The sequence below is a fragment of the Saccopteryx leptura genome, chromosome 5, assembly GCF_036850995.1.
Source record: "Saccopteryx leptura isolate mSacLep1 chromosome 5, mSacLep1_pri_phased_curated, whole genome shotgun sequence".
Classification (NCBI taxonomy): Eukaryota; Metazoa; Chordata; class Mammalia; order Chiroptera; family Emballonuridae; genus Saccopteryx; species Saccopteryx leptura.
In genome coordinates, this window is record NC_089507.1 from 192642983 (window position 1) to 192661583 (window position 18601).

The 18601-nt window shown below is 44.5% G+C and overlaps 2 protein-coding genes across 9 annotated transcripts in view; one reads left to right on the forward strand and one right to left on the reverse strand.

Annotated features, from left to right (window-relative positions):
• Positions 1-506, reverse strand: part of MCM8 (minichromosome maintenance 8 homologous recombination repair factor) — a 32321-nt gene extending 31815 nt beyond the window's left edge. For all 7 annotated transcript variants that reach the window (XM_066387222.1, XM_066387221.1, XM_066387224.1 and 4 more), the window contains exon 1: positions 284-506. The gene's annotated coding sequence lies outside the window, so the exon portion shown is untranslated. The remainder of the gene's footprint in view (positions 1-283) is intronic.
• Positions 507-657: 151 nt separating this feature from the next.
• On the forward strand, positions 658-11310 carry TRMT6 (tRNA methyltransferase 6 non-catalytic subunit). Of its 2 annotated transcripts, XM_066387212.1 has the most exons (11): positions 658-943; positions 2284-2411; positions 3867-3976; positions 4507-4598; positions 4733-4816; positions 5083-5207; positions 6130-6488; positions 6871-6956; positions 8139-8241; positions 8345-8431; positions 9653-11310. In XM_066387212.1, the coding sequence occupies exons 1-11, from the start codon at positions 816-818 to the stop codon at positions 9842-9844; spliced, it is 1494 nt and encodes a 497-aa protein (XP_066243309.1). In that variant the 5' UTR covers positions 658-815; the 3' UTR covers positions 9845-11310. The 2 variants fall into 2 exon arrangements, with proteins under 2 accessions (XP_066243309.1, XP_066243311.1); XM_066387214.1 differs by lacking the exons at positions 658-943; positions 3867-3976.
• Positions 11311-18601: the final 7291 nt, after the last annotated feature.

Consider the following 18601-nt stretch of genomic DNA (forward strand, 5'->3'; position numbering starts at 1 on the left):
AAATCGAAGTTGTTTGGTGGCAGTACTGAGCTGAAAAACTTGTCTTCAGACTCCCCAGCTGAAGCGCTCTTTCGACAACGCTACGTGCCATATCTTTCTCAAACAAGATAGTAAGATGAAAATAACTAGTAAAAATTTCAACATAAATATAAGAAGCAGGGCTGAAAGTGAGCAAAGGAGCCATCCGTGGGCCTGTCGTGTTTCGTTAAATACCCTACTTGACTTACGTCTCTCCTCAGGCTAAGGTCTTACTAGCAAAAGACAGATCCCAAAGCTTTCCTACCTCCCGCCCGGCCGGCTCTCCCTTCCTCTCGGGGAGAAGCACGCCGGGGCTCAGGAAAGAGTCCGAGGTCCTCAGGTGACCCCTGCCCAAGTCCCGCGGTTCCCTTCAGCTGCTGCTCTTCTGATGTCCCCGCACGGGGCCGAGTCCCATCTGTCGGTGTAGCTCAGGCACCTCAGTTTACCGCGGAAAAACGTGCAACACTTCAAACTAAGGTTAAGCCTCCCTACAAATTCTTTTTTGGCGCTGCCGTGACGCAACTTCCGTCCAAGCTAGACGAGACCGGAGGGGCGGGACGGAGTGCAGCCAATCAGAGAGTTCAGCCAGACGGAAGACTGGAGGCTCCGGAAGCTGTCCCGAGGCTCGGACCAGAAAGCGGAAGCGGTGCTCAGCACGTGGGGGCGGTGCCGGTCGGAGCGTTCTGAGTCCTCTCGGTTTGTGGGAACTGAAGTTGGCTACAGCCACCGCTCAGGACGAGGGGCGGAACGCAGGGAGCTGGAGAGAGGCTGCGGAATCGGGAGGCCCGCTGATCGTCATGGAGGGCTCAGGGGAGCAGCTGGGCCCACAGCCACAGCATCCCGGGGACCACCGCATCCGTGACGGCGACTTCGTGGTGCTGAAACGGGAAGATGTATTCAAAGCAGTGCAAGTTCAGCGGAGAAAGTGAGTTCGATCGCCGACCTTAAGGGTCTGACGCCCCACCTTCTAGATATCCTTTCTTTCAGATCTTCAACACATATCCCTCCCATCAGGGTCCCAATTCTTGGCTCTCTGGATCTCCAGCATTCTTCTCTAGTTATCTCCTCTTGGATTTTCCCACAGAGGCCTTTTCCCCCAGGATCCCATCTTCGCCCTGGGGGTCTCCCCTACCCCTCCTGTCCTTTTGCAGAGTCCCCCTTCCATGATTTCATACCTGGCCCTCTGCCTTCAGCATCCTCCCCAGTCTTTCCGCAGAGTTCCTTACCCATTCTTGGCCCTCTAGTGCCCGGTTGCCCCCTCCTCTCCACACTCACCCACCTTCTGTCCTGAGGTTCCTCCCCTTGGTTCTTGAGGTATCTCCTGTTTTTTTCACAGAACCCAACCTTCACCTTCTGATCTCATGCCTGCCTCTCAGCCCTCCACCTCCACATAGACCTTTCTTCCTCCCTAATCCCTCAGCCAGGATTTATTCCACAAAACTGAAACCTCTCCGACCTTGTGTGGTCTTCTGGGCTCTTCTCTCTATCTAAAGGGACTACCTGTTCACACTGAATAACTTACCACAGAATGTGATCATTCTAGGATTCCAAATTTTACACCAGGGATGCGAGGTTTGGAAAAAATTAAATTGTCCAAAAGCAGTTTGCTCAAAGTCTCAGAACTTGAAATTGGATTTGGTTTGTGAACCTACCGATTAATTTTCATTCTGATTTAGTATTAGAAAAGAGGGAATTTTGGTAACTTGAGCAGGGATGGTGAGGTTGTTAAGTCCCAGTTCCTTATTAATAGTGAAATTGTATTGGAATGTTTTGCTTAATTATCTGAAACGTACAACCAAGCTTTCTTTTTAGTGGGGTTATAGTACTTTTGGCAAAGAAGTAAGTTCAATGCAGTGTCGAGAGAACAGCTAGTGGACTGTATGTGATAAGTGCTCAGTTCAGATGAATTAATTTACTTTGTGAATCAAACTGTTGACTGGTATTTAAGTGAAACAGGTGTCATTGGGCCGTGAGTTGGACAACCTGTCAGTGCTATTTGGAGTCAGACCAGTGCCTCAGAAGAGGAATGTTTGTCCTTGTTTCTTATTCCAAATTCATTGTTTTTGTGGCATCTTTATTTATGTTGTGTCTCTGCGCCAACCCGATTCTCTCCAGTTCATTTGTCAGTTCACGTTCAGAGTGAATGCTGTAGTTTTACCCTTTGTGTAGACCAGTTTTGAAATAACTAGAGTTGTAGACTGAACATATCTTTTCTATATGGAATGCAAATGAGGTTCAGCTAATTGATTGTATTTTCTTCCCCAGAAAAGTAACTTTTGAAAAACAGTGGTTCTATCTGGATAACGTCATTGGCCATAGTTACGGAACCACATTTGAAGTGACCAGTGGAGGAAGTCTTCAGCCTCTGAAGAAAAAGGAAGAGACTACTTCAGGTGCACTACTTTGCATGTATGAAATAGGTGCTCTCCAGCTGGCTAGTCGGAAACCTGCCAGCCCTGGTGAATTCTGAAGTGCTAGCCAACCTGTCTCCAAGGAGACCTAAACTCATAATCTAAGAGCTGTAGCTTGGTGGAATGAGGCAAGATCTACCTTTGGCTTTGAGATACTTGGATTCTCCAGCCCATCATTAACTGCCTCTGACCCTGGGCCAGACATTTAATCCCATGAATGCTTGCTGCTTCGGTGTAGAAACAAACGCAGAGCCCTTTCAGTGCCCTGAAGCTGAGTAACAGCTTTGTGATAGTTAATGTATTGGGTGAAGGATACGAGGTCTGGCTTTAATTCAGCTGGCTAGGTTTAAGTAGCAGTTTCATTACTTAACTTGTAACCTTACGCAAATTATTTGATTTCTCTAAGTTTATATCCTCATCTGTAAAATGGGGCCATAAACATTTAATGCCTGGACTGTAGCGATTATTCAGTCTTATGACACATAGCAAGTTCTTAGTAATGCCTTACTTATACTGAAGGCCCCGTGATTTTAGCTGTTGCATTCAATCTTATAACACATAGAAAGTCCTTACTAGTGTCTTGCTTATAGTGAAGGCCCATGATTTTAGGTGTTATTATTAAAGTTAAGTACTTAAATATTCGTTCAAATAAATGTGCTTAAAAATATCTTATTAGTAAAATCAGTATCCTTAAGTAATTATTAAAATTAAATAATTAAGATACTATTTAAGTTCTGGTTCAAACCAGTTAGTTAAATACTTTTAAATTAACATTCATATTTTTTAAGTTCCACATATGTTCCAGGATGGTTAGTCATTGTGATTATAGCAGTTAATGAGATGCTGATGCATGCTATGAAGGTGAAAAGACAAGGGGGGGGTGTTGGAGGCTGATTGGACCAGGCAAGCCTTGGCGGTGATGAGTGATGGAGAGGATCCAGCCACTCACATCTGTCATAAGAGCATTGCAGGCAGAGAGAGCAGCAAGTACCAACAGCCCTGCAAGTGGGGCCGTGCCTAGAGGCTTAGGAACAGGAAGAAGGGCAGTATGGTTAAGTATAAGAGTCAGGAAATGGGGCCAGAAAAAGGTAGCCAGGGGCCAGATCATGCATAACCTTGCTGGTTGTCTTTGGATTGTATTCAGAGCTATAGGAAGCCTCTGTGTGGTTTCTTACATCAGAATAGAGGAGCCAGTTTGCGTTTTAAAGAGAACTCTGGAGTCCAGGTGATTGTAAGGGGCAAAAGTAGGAGTGGGAAGAATTAGAGTGGTACTGGCCTGGGCTGGAACTTGGAAGGCCAATTTGCATGTACATTCCAGGGGAACTGGAAGGCCAAACTTGAGTGACTGATGGGCTGTATGTGGATATGAGCTTAGAAGAAGCAAGATTTCCAGATAATTTCAGATCATAAATGTCATAAAGCAATTTCCTTCCTTAGAGACCAAAGAAGCGGGCACTGATAATCGAAATATAGTTGATGATGGGAAATCTCAGAAACTTACTCAAGATGACATAAAAGCTTTAAAGGACAAGGGCATTAAAGGAGAGGTAATATTCAAAGGATATTGTATTTTGTTTTTGTTTGGTATTTAGGAAATTCCTTGGTTTTTTAAAGCAGATTTTACCTAAGGTAAAATGTAAAATACTAGATCCTTATTAGAAGTAGCTTGGAATGTACATGCAACTCATCAAAAATTTTATTTCTTATATGCAGGAATGTAAGAGAATGACATTACTAATATTAGAAAATGTAATACCTTAGTGCATATTAGAGCTTCACTTGACTTTTAGTAATATTTTCAGCAAGTGTCTTCAAGAATGAGTTTCCTTTACTTCTCTTCTTTTTTTACTGTATATCTCTGTTCTTTTATTTTAGTTTAAATAGAGTTATAAAGTACTTGTATTTTAATACAAATTCTAGATAAAGTAAAAAAACTACAAAGTTCATCCATTTGGACTTCTGTGGAAAAGGGCTGGAGAATCAGACCTTTGGATACATTCTGGGGTAAGAGACCTTTGAAGTGATCTATTCTATGAAAAGAAAATTTCAGGACATCTGCTTGCTCCTTTTCTCATAGGAAATAGTTCAGCAGTTAATTGAAAATAGTACAACATTCCGAGACAAGACCGAATTTGCTCAAGATAAATATATAAAAAAGAAGAAAAAGAAGTAAGTTTTTGTTTGCAAGGGATGGGCACGTTAAATCTTTTTGTACATTAAAAAAACAAAAATAAAAATTTTATTAAAAGTGAAGTATTTTTAAGACAGTTTTTAAAAATTGATGTGTTTCTTTCTGTCCCCAGATACGAAGCCATTGTCACTGTTGTAAAACCATCCACCCGCATCCTTTCAATTATGTATTATGCCAGAGAACCTGGAAAAATTAAGTACGCTTTGTTTCCTTTCAAAAATATAATTGGGGGAAAATTTATCTTTAAGAAAGTCATGATTTTAAGTAAAATGAAAAACTCGCTCACCTGCATAAAGTGTCCTCCTACCTCATAAATTGTAAGTTCTTTCTACTGTTGCCTCCAAAGCAATCGATAATCTTATCAGCATACTTTTTATGAAACCAGCAAAAACTTGAAAAATAATGATTGAAATAGCAGGCCTTGCTTCGCTGAGAATGAACGAATCCTTCTTTCTCCCTCAGCCACATGCGCTATGATACACTCGCCCAGATGTTGACACTGGGAAATATTCGGGCTGGCAATAAGATGATTGTGATGGAAACGTGTGCAGGCTTAGTCCTGGGTGCAGTGATGGAACGAATGGGAGGTGAGTTTGAACATTTTCAAGTTGGTGATTTTGAATAGAGGAGTCTAAAAAATAAGGAGTCTCATGGAAAGTGAGGGTGAATTACTGTGAGGTGATGGAAGTGACCTGGCCTGCATGGCTCTCGTCTGCGGGACCTTCCTGCACAGGCCATGTCTCCCGGCCGAGTTGGCACCCCCAGATGGCAGTTGTCATTCTCAGCTTCACTCGCGGTGGGGATGGTTCTCAAGCCTGTGGCTAGCTGACAGCCAGGGCGATGATTTCAGTAAACTTGCATAGCTGGTGCTCACTTTATTGGCCTGAATAGAGTGGGAAAAATACTAGTGATGTGTTCTCTTCTGGAAGCTACAACACAGCCTGATTTTCCTGCCCTTTTCCTTACCCCATAGAAAATAACTTTCAATTATCTTGTTTGGAAGTAATGGCACTGGACTGGGGCAAAGCTGAGAAGCAGTCACCAATCATGTGACACCCAGTTTTGTACAATCAGAGGGTTTTGCTGTAGTGTCAAGTGGGAGTAAGTTTGTTTAAGACTTCCTGTTTATCTGTTTTGGAATTATATTACATCCTTCGGGAGTGCTCTTAGACTCCAGACTCCCAGAGGAGCTGCGTCACCTGTCAGCCTCTGAACAGACTTCAAGTAGAGAGACCTTCAGTCTCATTGTCTAGCACAGTGGTCGGCAAACTCATTAGTCAGCAGAGCCAAATATCAACAGTACAACGATTGAAATTTCTTTTGAGAGCCAAATTTTTTAAACTTAAATTATATAGGTAGGTACATTGTTATTAACTTAGTTAGGGTTCTCCTAAGCTGGCCAAAGAGCCGCATGCGGCTACGAGCCGACCACTGGTCTACACCCTGAGGATATGCAAAATCTAGAGACGCACCTTAATCAAGAGATGTGTGTTTCTTTCCTGTGTTCAGGTTTTGGCTCCATTATTCAGCTGTACCCTGGAGGCGGACCAGTTCGGGCAGCCACAGCATGTTTTGGATTTCCCAAATCTTTCCTCAGTGGTCTTTATGAATTCCCCCTCAACAAAGTGGACAGTCTCCTAAACGGAACATTTTCTGCCGAGATGTTATCTTCAGAGCCAAAAGACAGTGCTTCGGCCGAAGAGAGGAACGGCATGCCGGAGGAAAAACAGGCTTCAGAACAAGAGAACGAGGACAGCACAGCAGAGGTCCCAGAGAGCCACCACCCCAAAGTACAGGACGCAATGGAAGTTGCCTCTCACGAGCCAGAGTATAAAGAGCCTAAAGAGAGGGGAGGCAAAAAGGATTATGTAAGAATGTTAACGAGCCCCTGCTGCCCTCATAATATTCCCCTCAGGACCTCACTTAATTTCATTTAAGCACTGAGATTTGATTTGGCTTTGCCACGTCAGCTCCCAAAATAATAACTATAAAGAAAGCGGGAGTGTGTGGGGGTGGGCACACACGTGTGATATTATCTGTGGGATGGAGCTTATGGTTCAGAAACATTGCATATAGGTAGCTTAATGATGGCTTTATAACGTAGGCTTCTTTGTGTTTTCAGCTTCCTTATAAACGACCTGTTGATTTAGTCTGAGTCAATAAACATTGTGGAACTGTTTTTGACAGAGCAGCGTTTCCATAAGCCTGACTGAATGACCTCAGTACATTGGTTTCTTGTTTTTCTCGAAGATTCAAGAGAAGCAGAGAAGACAAGAAGAGCAGAGGAGAAGACATTTAGAGGCTGCCGCTCTGCTGAGTGAAAGGAATGCAGATGGGTGCGTTGATGGAAGGGGCGGGCGACACCTCGCTGCTGTGGGCTCGGTCAGACAGCCCAGCGTTCTGTCTGCTTGTCTGCTTTGATTCTAGCAGGAGCAGAGATGATGGTCTTGTCTTGGGTATTTTTAAAAAAAGGAGGCTGTGTCTGGTGGAGGTGGGAAATTTTGCTGGATTCAGAAAGAGTAAAGAAGTTTGAGATTTCTCCCGCGGTAGTGCATTAGCTGGGGCTGTGTCATCCCACCTAAGTACAGGTCCTGAGGCTTCAGAATGATACGAAGCAGGCTAATGTGAGGGCTAAGGAAACCCAACAAGGAATGAGATTCAGGCCTCGGCCGGTTGGCTTAGCATTAGAGTGTTGGCCTGGCATGTGGAAGTCTCAAGTTCGATTCCTGGTCGAGGTACACAGGAGACGTAACCATCTGCTTCTCCACCCCCTTCTTCCCCTCCTGCAGCCATGACTTGAATGGTTCAAGAAAGTTTGTCCCAGGTGCTGAGGATGGCTCCATGGCCTCCACCTCAGGCGCTAAAATAGCTCAGTTGCTGAGCAACAGAGCAGCAGCCCCAGACAGGCAGAGGCAGAGCATTGCCCCATGGGCTTTACCATGTGGATCCTGGTCAGGGCACATGCGGGAGTCTGTCTCTCCGCCTCCCTGCCTCTCACTTTAGGAAAAAAAAGAGATTCAGGTGCCTGCAAAGCCAGCACCAATATTCAATTTGTTTCCAAATGATTTCTTATTATTTATTTTAGATTTTACTGATTTTAGAGAGAGAAGAGAAAGAGAGAAAAAGGGAGAGAGGAGGAGCAGGAAGCATCAACTCATAAGAGTTGCTTCTCATATGTGCCTTGACCGGGCAAGCTCAGGACTTTGAACCAGCAACTTCAGCATTCCAGGTCAATGCTTTTATCTACTGCGCCACCACAGGTCAGGCTCCAGATGATTTTTTAAAATCAAGAATGTTAAATGCAACTTAGCGTTGCCAAGTACTATGAGACCTTATAATTCAGATTGTGTTTACTAGAAAATAATAGCTCATGAATTCATTTGGAATTTTGGGGATGTTGTGTTTAAAGCTCTTGTGTAAGTAATGCAAATAAATACTTGACCATTTAAAATATATTTTAAAACCTATGCTCCATTTTGGGGGCATAGAGAATAATACATCCAACGTCTCTCTTGCAGTTTAATTGTAGCTAGTCGTTTCCACCCCACCCCCCTGCTGCTGTCTTTGCTGGACTTCGTGGCCCCTTCCAGGCCGTTTGTGGTCTACTGTCAGTATAAAGAGGTAATACGCAAATGGAATAGCAGGGAATCCTTGTGTCCCAGTGTTGGTTCTCAAATTATGACCCTAGAAGTAATTCTGGACAAATCTTTGCTTTTTCCTTTAGCCCTTGTTGGAGTGCTACACAAAACTGCGGGAGCGAGGAGGGGTCATCAACCTCAGGCTGTCTGAAACCTGGCTCAGAAATTACCAGGTACGTGCTCCTGCAGCGGGCTCTCCGAGTCTGGCTCCCTGCAGCAGTGCTGGGTGTTGTTAAGTACACATACCCCTATTTCTGTCCACAGAGATGAAAGTCTCTTGCTTGTAACTCAGAGATAGGGCCCTGATCTCTCTATGTCAGGGTCTGTTACTCTACAACTCCAGTCCAGACATTTAAAATGCAAACAGTTGTGGCTGTGTTTACTCAAGGTCACTGGGGAGGGAACAGCTGACAATAGCAAAACCCTCAAGCCAAGAAAGTGAGCCTCCCTCTCTGCTGGGCTGTCTTTTCAGCAGGCTTTCAGGATTTACTGGTGGACTCTGGCAGTTCAGGTCCTCGGGAAGCCATATGTCCAGTTGGAATTAGAAAGATAAGGGAGGTGGGAGCAGGATCAGGCGGAGAGAGGCGTCAGACCATGCGGTAGGTCTGGTGCCTAGGCAGGTGGGCTGAGAGAGGATAGAGGAGGAAGGCCCTGTGTGCTGCTCCTCAGCCAGGATCATGGGGAGCCCAGAGCAGGGACTTCCCATTAAAGGAGCCCTGTGCTGGGCAGAAACGGTACAGTCCTGGTAGCCATACACAGTTATCAACTTGGAGCTGCCCACGGCCTCCCTGGGAGTGAACGCTGCCGCAGAGCCCGAGGAGCAGCTGCTGGGGGTGTTCTGCTGCTAGAAGTCCTCACAGCCCGTTTCTTCTTGAGGAGATGCCACAGGCCTGCCCTGCTGCTCCGGGTCTTGCCTCATGCAGGACCTCCAGCCCTGCGTGATCCTGCCCTGCGTGGCAGTCTTCTTTAGCTTTGGTAGCAGAAGTCTTGTCAGTGTCAGTTGGGTAATAGGAAAGGGAGCCCCTGGCTGTCTGTCCAGTAGCTACATCTCCGTGGTCCTAAGCTGACTGCTGGCCAGGAAGTGTCCTGGATCCAAGCGGAAGAAAGCTACTCACAGGCCCAGAGCATGGCACAAACCCTTTGCCCGTTTGCCACCAGAAATTTGCTTCAGATTTAAGAGAAAAACTTCAGTTTTATTTTTCGAAAGAAAATCACTTAAACCAATTTGTGTACTTTTACCAGCACTGTCATTTAAAGGAAGGTGCTCCTTAGTAATTGGTCCACTTAAATCTTCAAGAGACTGTGCCATTCAAATTCTGATTTCTGGTGTATGTATTGTTAGCACGTACTTTACCTGCTTAGGAAACGTTTGTCTACCTTTCTGTCTTGACTAGGTGTTGCCAGATCGAAGTCATCCTAAACTGCTGATGAGTGGAGGTGGGGGGTACCTTCTCTCAGGCTTCACTGTTGCCATGGATACTCTTAAAGCAGACCCCAGTCTCAAATCCAACTCAAGCACTTTAGAATTACACAGCACTGAAGAGCCAGCAGCTAAAAAACGGAAATGCCCAGAGTCTGACTCTTAACCCTTCAAGAGTTGCATTGATTTTCGTTCTCAGGCATTATACAGTTAGTAATTAAACTTTAAATGTCATTACTAATTGTTTTTTTAATCCTAAGAATCAGATCATGTCTTTAAACCCATTTCTGGGAAGATAAGTAAGCCTTTTTGTTCACCTCGGACACAGATGCGTTTGGTCTGTCAAAACCTTGAGCCAAAATACCCAAGCCCAGGGTATGCAGTGGGCAGAGATATGGCCAGCTCTGTTTATTTCACAAAGCTCTAAGTACTTTCAGTACTTTGTGCTGATATCCTGAGAATTTAGACATCCTAAAAATATATTTATGCAAGACTTTGTTTATGTGTTAAGCTAAGTGGAATAATGCAACGTAGCTAAAACTTGGTGGGTACGTAAAGGAAAGAATTTGTGGAAGAAATTTCCCTGTTCGTTCCACTCTTTGCGACCTTAGCAATATGGATGTGTGAGTCTGCTAGATTTGCAGTACCAAAAATGTTTACCCTGTTCCCTGCAGTGGAATAAACTTTTTTAAGATACCAGATTTTCTTATTTTAATAGTGAAGACCTAGGAAAGTTGAGTATTTATTTTATTGCTTTTTTGTTGTTGATAGAAAGGCTAGTAGGGTACATTTTTACATTAATTTACCAGTATCTTCATTCTTCGTTCCAAACAAAGTGACTAGAGTATTTTGTGTACTATTCAATTAAAGGGAACAATTTTTTCCCCTCCCCAGATACCTATGAAGACAGATGTATAGACATATAATCTATACAGTAAGTCCTCATTTAACATTGTCAGTAGATTCTGTGACTTTAAGCAAAACAATGTATATCGAAACCAGTTGTACCATAGGCTACTTCATATAAATAAGGGTTAAATTCTTACGGCATCTCATCAGTGTTATCATGAAATGATATAAAATGAACCAATGTTATTCGAGGACCTGCTGTATAAGGATGTTGGTATATATACACACATATATATATTTATATATATACATGCAGAGACAGAATGCACTATTTCTACAAACTGACAAAATTTAGGGCAGGCTTAGACCAGTTCTCATTGCATTAGTGTCACTCCTAGTCAAATGTATTTCAAAGTGCCTTTTTTGGTGATTATTAATGCTGGTTTTTTGAGCTCTGGCATGATTAGGTGGTTAGTCTTTCTAAGCCCTGAAAAAATATAATCAAATGATTTGGTCATCTGCTGCAGCCAAGAGAAGTGTTTTAAACTAGCCCAGGACTCTTGCCCATGAGCCTTCTCACTAAAACACGCTCATCGTGTGGCCTGTTGACATCGATACAGTATTGATGAGGTCATCGGTGAAGAGCAGCTCAGAAAAAAAGAAACTGCTTTTTCCTAATAGCATGTACTACTTGATAATGGCCAGTGTGATTACCAAGTACTGTTTTGATTCCTTTTTCTTAAAATAATTTCTTTTAAAGAATAAAAGTGTTTCCTACCATAACCCATTGGCCTGACATTAATGATTTTGTCTAGGATGCTGCATTCACTGACCTTCAGCTGAGCGTGACATGTGGTCTGTGTAAGAAAATTCGCCCTGATTGGTACCTCACTGAACACATCTTTGCGGTTGTCACCCATATACAACCAGTCACGTTTGGGAACACGACATATACATAGACTAGTGTGTCATGAGATAAAAAAGATTGAATATCATTGTTCTGAATATTCCTGATTTTGGAATGTTTTTAAGTGCAGTTCTAGAAAGTCGGTGTATCTAGTTTCTTATTTTTTTAGTTGATTTTAATTTATTGTTTACATAGATTCAACTGTCCCACCGAATACATCCCTCTTCCCCTCTCCCCCCAACACCCCCTTCCCTCCAGGATTAGCTTTTCTGCTCTCTATAACCCTGTGTTACGTGTGTATAATTTCACCAATCTCTTGCCCTTCTCTGACCCCACCCTCTCATCCGCTTTCCCTCTGGGCCCTTTGACCCCGCCTCTGCCTCTTCCGCTCCTCAGTTCACATTGTTCATCAGATTCCTCAAATGACTAAGATCATATGATAGTTTTATTTTTTTATTTGAAACAATGTTGCCTCTAGGCTAGTATTATTATTTTTAAATAGATTACAGTTTTTTCTTGGATTTAACTGTGTAGCAGAAGTCAGATGGCAAGAAACAAGTTTGCCAACTACTTAAAAAGCAACTGATAAGCTGTTAACTGTCCCCATTAACAAATTGATTAGGTACTCACTGCTTTTTGACCCTTTATGAGAATGGGCAAAATCTTTGAAGCATAGTAAATAATATCATATACCCCCCTTGTTATTACAGTTATTATCTTTTTCTCTTTTATAGTTCCATTAAAATCAGGGCTTGTGGCATTTAGCTGAGATATTAAAACAAGACTAGAAAGATCCTGACATTTCAGTTTCACATTAACAGGTAACAAATGTTAAAGAAATTTTGACTCAAAATGTGAGTGGGCTCAATCTGTTTTAGTGTTATCATTCTAAACCAACAAACTAAAAGATAGAAAAAAATAGGCCCTAGAGGAGTAGCTCAGTTGTTTATTTTTTTTATTTTACTTTATTTTTTCTTGTGGGAGAGACAGAGAGGAACAGACGGACAGGAAGGGAGAGAGATGAGAAACATCAATTCTTCATTGCGGTTCCTTTGTTGTTCATTGATTTCTCATATGTGCCTTGATGGGACCTTCAGCAGACCGAGTGACCCCTTGCTTGAGCCAGCGACCTTGGGCTCAAGCTGGTGAGCCTTGCTCAAACCAGATGAGCTCATGCTCAAGCTGGCAACCTCAGGGTCTCAAACCTGGGTCCTCCACACCCCAGTCCAACGCTCTATTCACTGCGCCACCACCTGGCCAGGTAGCTCAGTTGTTTAGAGCATCGTCCCAATACACCAAGGTTGTGGGTTCAATCTCTGGGATCCTGGCCAGGGCACATAAGGAATCAACCAATGAATGCATAAATGGAACAACAAATGTTTGTCTCCTTTCCTCTGTCTCTAAAATAATAAATACATGTTTTAAGTAGAGAAATTAATCCAGAGGCTGGAGGAAAGAAGTTCCTTTACCTTTTGGGAGTACTTTCCACAAATTGGGTGAAGTAGTCTCCCCCCGTTCTTTTCCATCATCTGAGTGACACAGCTAAAGCCATATGGTAACCGACTCAAGGAAGAGAGAAGACAAAAATAAGAAAAGATACGATTGATTTAAAACAGGTCAGCAAACTACACAGGGCCAGTCTGGCTCTGCCAATTTCTTTTGTTTGTTTTTTAAATTTATTGATTTTAGTGAGAGAGGAAGGGAGGATGAGAGAGAGAGGGTTCTACCAGCTTTTTATATGCCTTGCAAACTAAAACTGGTTTTTCCAGTTTTAAATGGTTGGGGGAAGCAAAAGAATAATTTGTGACTTGTAAAAATTACATGACATTCAAATCGCAGTGCTCATAAATGAAGTTTTCTTGGAGGACAGCTATGCTAATTTGTTTATGTGTTATCCCTGGCTGCTTTCATTCTCTGGCAGAGTTGAATACTTGTGACAGAGACCATATGGTCCTCAATGCCTAAAATAGGTGCTATTTGGCTCTTTAAGAAAAGTGTGCTGACCATGGATTTAAGTGACCCTTCTCAGTCCTAACAGGGCTGACCCCTGTCATTGCTATAGTTTTCCTCGCCTGGCCCCTCGGACATCCCTCTCCTGGTTTCCCTCCTGCCTTTCTAGCCTTTCGTCCTCCATCTCTGTTGCTGGTTCCTCGTCACCTCTGAAATGACTACTTAGAAAAACCTTGTAGCCAAGGGCTTGCTAGTTGCACCTTCTATTCCTGTATACTTGCTTCCTTGATGGAGGGATTTGGGAAATGGTCAAAGAACAAGATCTGACCGTGAGGTGGCAGTAACACACACACACACACACACACACACACACTCACTCTCTCTCTCTCTCTCTCTCTCTCTCTCTCTCTCTCTATTGTGTAACAGGACACCTGACAGGTTTTGAAGGTGGGGAAGGGGTCCCTCACAGCAGGAATCTGTCCAGAAGCTCTGCCTTGGGGTTGCCACTCAGAAGGGGAAAGGGGCAAGGGAACTCCTAGGAGAGAGCAATCAGAGAGGGGCCTTTTGTGTCTGCTGATGTCGCTCAGCAGTGTGGCAGGGACTTGCCGGGTCTAAGAGCTCTGAGTGGCAAGAATCTTATAACTTAGACTCTGAGTGGCAAAAATCTTACAACTTAGAAGCTGTGAAATTTTATAACCACATGACTATCTTATCAATGGCCAGCTGATAAAGTTTGGCAGAAGTATGTCAAGCAGGCAAGCCCTAAATGTCTAAACATTTGCTCATTTGGACGATGTTTAAAATAAAGGAATGTGTAACATTTGTGTGTGGCATTGCAGGCTTTTGAGCTAACAGTTCTCAGCCTACGGTGAAGAAATCTCCAACCTTGAGACCAACACACGGAGGCTGTCTTTGGCTCATTTATATAACACAAGGGATCTCACCCAGTTTTAAGGCTTTAAATACCGTCTCTATGATGATGACTACCACATTTTATCTTGGGCACAGACCTCTCCTTCAGCTCCAGGCCCACATGCCCGACTCAACACTTCTACTTGGTGCCTAGTCACGTGTCCAACTTACCCCCAACCTGAGCCTCCAGACCTCCCCTCCAGAGCAATGTCTCCTGCAGGCTTGCCCACCTCTGTTCTTCAGGCCTAAAACCTGAGTACCATCCCTGATGCCTCTCCTGCCCTCATGCCACACCAAATCCATCAGCCCTACTTGTTAGGACTTGAATTTTGTCCCTAGAAAACGATATATTGAAGTCCCTACCAGATGCAGAATGTGACTGCTTCTCCCCGCCATCAGTGCCATCACAGTGGCCCAAGCCATCACAATGAGCCGCCAAGATGATTGCAGAGACCTCCTTACTGGCTTCTGCAATTCTGCCCTCCCTTCCCTTCAGCCTTCTCTCAACCCAGCAGCCGGAGTGTCTTTGTCATTAACTGGATGTTTTTACCATTAACATTATTTTAATCAGAAGAGGAAATTGGGAGCCCTGGATAGTCCTTGACCTCTTGAAGAAATGGTGGCATCCCCAGAGATCCTAATGGCACTCTGCTAGGCCCCACAGTTCAGGTGGGATTCTCTTGAATGTCCCCTGCATCCTTGATAGGTCATCTGTGCCTGCACACTCTCCAGCCCTGAAGTGTTTGCAAACTGAAATAATAGGATGTGCTAATAATGCACAGGGGATTGGCAGGCAGTGTGGGCCAGGAGGAAGCCGTGTGAACCATCGCCAAGCTTAGTGTTATGCAAAGTTTTGCTCCATCTGCCAGTAGCTTCTCATGAGCAGTGCCTACCCTGTGTGTGTATGCATGTGTGTGCGTGCATGTCTGTGTGTGTGCGTGTGTGTGTGTGTGTGTGTGTGTGTGTGTGAGAGAGAGAGAGAGAGAGAGAGAGACTTGCCAGGTTAGCATTGAGGTACTGCAGTGTTTTGCCTTCTCTCACTCAATGAGTAAACCCCTATTCATCTTGGTCCCCTTAAATTCTCTTCATTTAGGAAATAATTTAGTTTTTTACTGGACTGTAATTGAGAAAAAGGAAAGATATATTGCATTATGTCTATTGCAATGTTTTGAGCATTTCCTAGTATCTTATATCAAGGTATAGTAACACAAGGGGCTAAAACTGTGATATATTGTAGCAGTAGTTGTATTATTCGCCATAATAAAAGCTTGGCTCTGAATGGTTTCTTAAGTTGCGGTTTCCAGAAGAAAATTCCAAGATAAGAAGTTGAGGACAAGCAGCTTATCTGGGAGATGATCCCAGGAAACACCAGTAGGAGGTGGGACAGTAAGGTAAAGAGAACTAAAGGGTATATTAACAAGCAAGTCACTGTTGTGGCACCCGGGCTTACTCCTCTGGAGAGTTCTGGGAGGCACAGGACGTGTGGCTCAGAGTTATCCCACCTGAGTCGTGTGGGAGCTGGCCTGCCTTGTTAATGACCTGAATTTTGCCCCCAGAAAAAGATATGTTGAAGTCCCAACCCCACTACCTCAAAATGTGGCCTTATTTGGAAATAGGTTCAGTGCAGATGTAATTAATTAAAATGGAGTCATAATGAGTAGAGTGGGTCCTTAATCCAATATGCCTGGTATCCTTATAAAAAGAACACCATGTGAGCAGACAGAGACGTGTAGGAAAAGGATGGCCACATGAAGGTGAAGGCAGAGATGGGAGTTAGTCCATCAGAAGCCAAGGACTGTCTTGGGCGACCAGAAGCTGGAAGAGTCTAGGAAGTATGGTAGGCTGCGTGGCAAAAATGGCTGTTAGCAATAAGGGCTGCAGGGACTATCGAGATAGTGAGACTGTCCCCACTGGATTTGTGGCTTAGAACCAGCAGAGACCAGCTTGATTCAAATGGCAACTAATTTCACCTTACAGTAACCCCTAGCCTCATTATACATTCATTGTGATAATTAGCATACTAAATCACACACCCCTCCCAGCCATGATCGGAAATGGAAAGCCCATATAAAGACACAAAATGGCCACGGGACTATTCTGAGAAGTCTCCACCCCTTTCCCGGAAAAATCATGAATATCCCTCCCCTTCATTGCCCCTGATTCAATCTCAATAAAGGAAGCAACTCTCGCTAAAGGGGGGGTGCTGCTCTGTCTGTGGAGTAGCCCACTCTCCATTTCACTGCTTCACTAATAAACGCACTTTCACTTTAAACTCTATGCTGACTCACCTTTGAATTCTTTCTTGTGTGAAGACAAAAGCCCACAGTGAGTCACAGACCCTCGAGTCCCTGGATTCCCAGAGCACCGGCATCATCTCAGTCTTCCTCTACAGGCTTTAGAGGGAGCACAGCCCTGCCAACAACTTAATTTTATTCTTCTTTTTTTTGTGTGTGTGTATTTTTCTGAAGCTGGAAATGGGGAGAGACAGTCAGACAGACTCCCGCATGCGCCCGACCGGGATCCACCCGGCACGCCCACCAGGGGCGACGCTCTGCCCCCCAGGGGGCGATGCTCTGCCCCTCTGGGGCGTCGTTCTGCCGTGACCAGAGCCACTCTAGCGCCTGGGGCAGAGGCCAAGGAGCCATCCTCAGCGCCTGGGCCATCTTTTGCTCCAATGGAGCCTTGGCTGTGGGAGGGGAAGAGAGAGACAGAGAGGAAGGAGGGGGGGGGGTGGAGAAGCAAATGGGCGCTTCTCCTATGTACCCTGGCAGGGAATCGAACCCGGGTCCCCCGCACACCAGGCCAACGCTCTACCGCTGAGCCAACCGGCCAGGGCCCAACAACTTAATTTTAGACTCTGGCTCCAGAACTGTAAGAGAGCAAATTTCTGCTGTTTTGTTTTTTTTTAAGCCACCCAGTTTGTGGCACTTTGTTATGGCTTCCCAGGAAAGTAGTGCAATGTTAATGTAAAAACTTGTCCACCAATGAGGATGGCCCCAGCAGCCATTACCCCCCAGCACATCTCACTTGCCTTCACAAACAGCCCATCAAGATCTCGTGACCAGGGGGGAAAAAAAAAGATGCCAGGCAGAGAAATAATAAGCAGCATTCTACAAGTATGTGCCCAGATTTAGAACAACTTGCTATAAATGTCTAGCACTGATTGGCTTGCTCCACATACAATAAAACCGAAACTCTGCTGGAAAAGTATGTGACCGAAAGTTAATCTAAAAATAATCTGTTTAAATTGGCATAGGCAATTCTGGACTTAAGAGGAGGAGAATTGGGCTTTCCTGAATAAATTAAAGCTACATGTGACTTACTTTTGCCACCTCCTGAGAACAGCTCTTTACCATCATGGGTAAGGAATGAAAAAACAGGAAAAAGGAGGAAGAAGGGGAAGTTGTCCAACTGTCTCAACTGTAAGAAGATGTGGGCACACAATGGCAGCAGCCAGCATTTCCTGCACCGTTTTCACAAGCCAGACACTACTCTGAATCTTTTGACACAAATTTATATCGTTCTATAAACAACCCAATGAGATAGTGGCTTTCTTTTACTGATGAGCCTAAGGTCCAGAGAGGGGAAGTAACTTGTCCAAAGTCGCACAGCTACTTGGTAACAGAATCAGAGCCCAGTCTCCTTACAGTAGAAATCAGATAGGCCCCTTGGGCCCAGGGATTATTCTGGATCAGCCTAGATGTTGTGATTCCCTATCCAGAGTTCTTCCTATTATCCAGGCTTTCTCCTCGGCCCTGACAACTGACCATTGGCCGGCTGCTGCCAGACAGAGCTCTCCAGATAATAGGATTTTTTTTTTTTTGTATTTTTCTGAAGCTGGAAACAGGGAGAGACAGTCAGACAGACTCCCACATGCGCCCGACTTGGATCTACCCGGCACGCCCACCAGGGGGCGATGCTCTGCCCACCCGGGGCGTCACTCTGTCGCGACCAGAGCCACTCTAGTGCCTGGAAAGAGGCCAAGGAGCCATCCCCAGCGCCCGGGCCATCTTTTGCTCCAATGGAGCCTTGGCTGCGGAAGGGGAAGAGAGAGACAGAAAGGAAGGAGAGGGGGAGGGGTGGAGAAGCAGATGGGCGCCTCTCCTGTGTGCCCTGGCCGGGAATCGAACCCGGGACCTCCACACGCCAGGCCGACGCTCTACCACTGAGTCAACCGGCCAGGGCCAGGATTTTTAAAGTAATGTCTTCTGCTTGTTCTATCAAACAGGTTCTTCACGCCTATTTAATCTTCCTCTAGCCTGGGGGAACAAATGTCTTTTCCTGGTCTCTCTCTCTCTTTATACC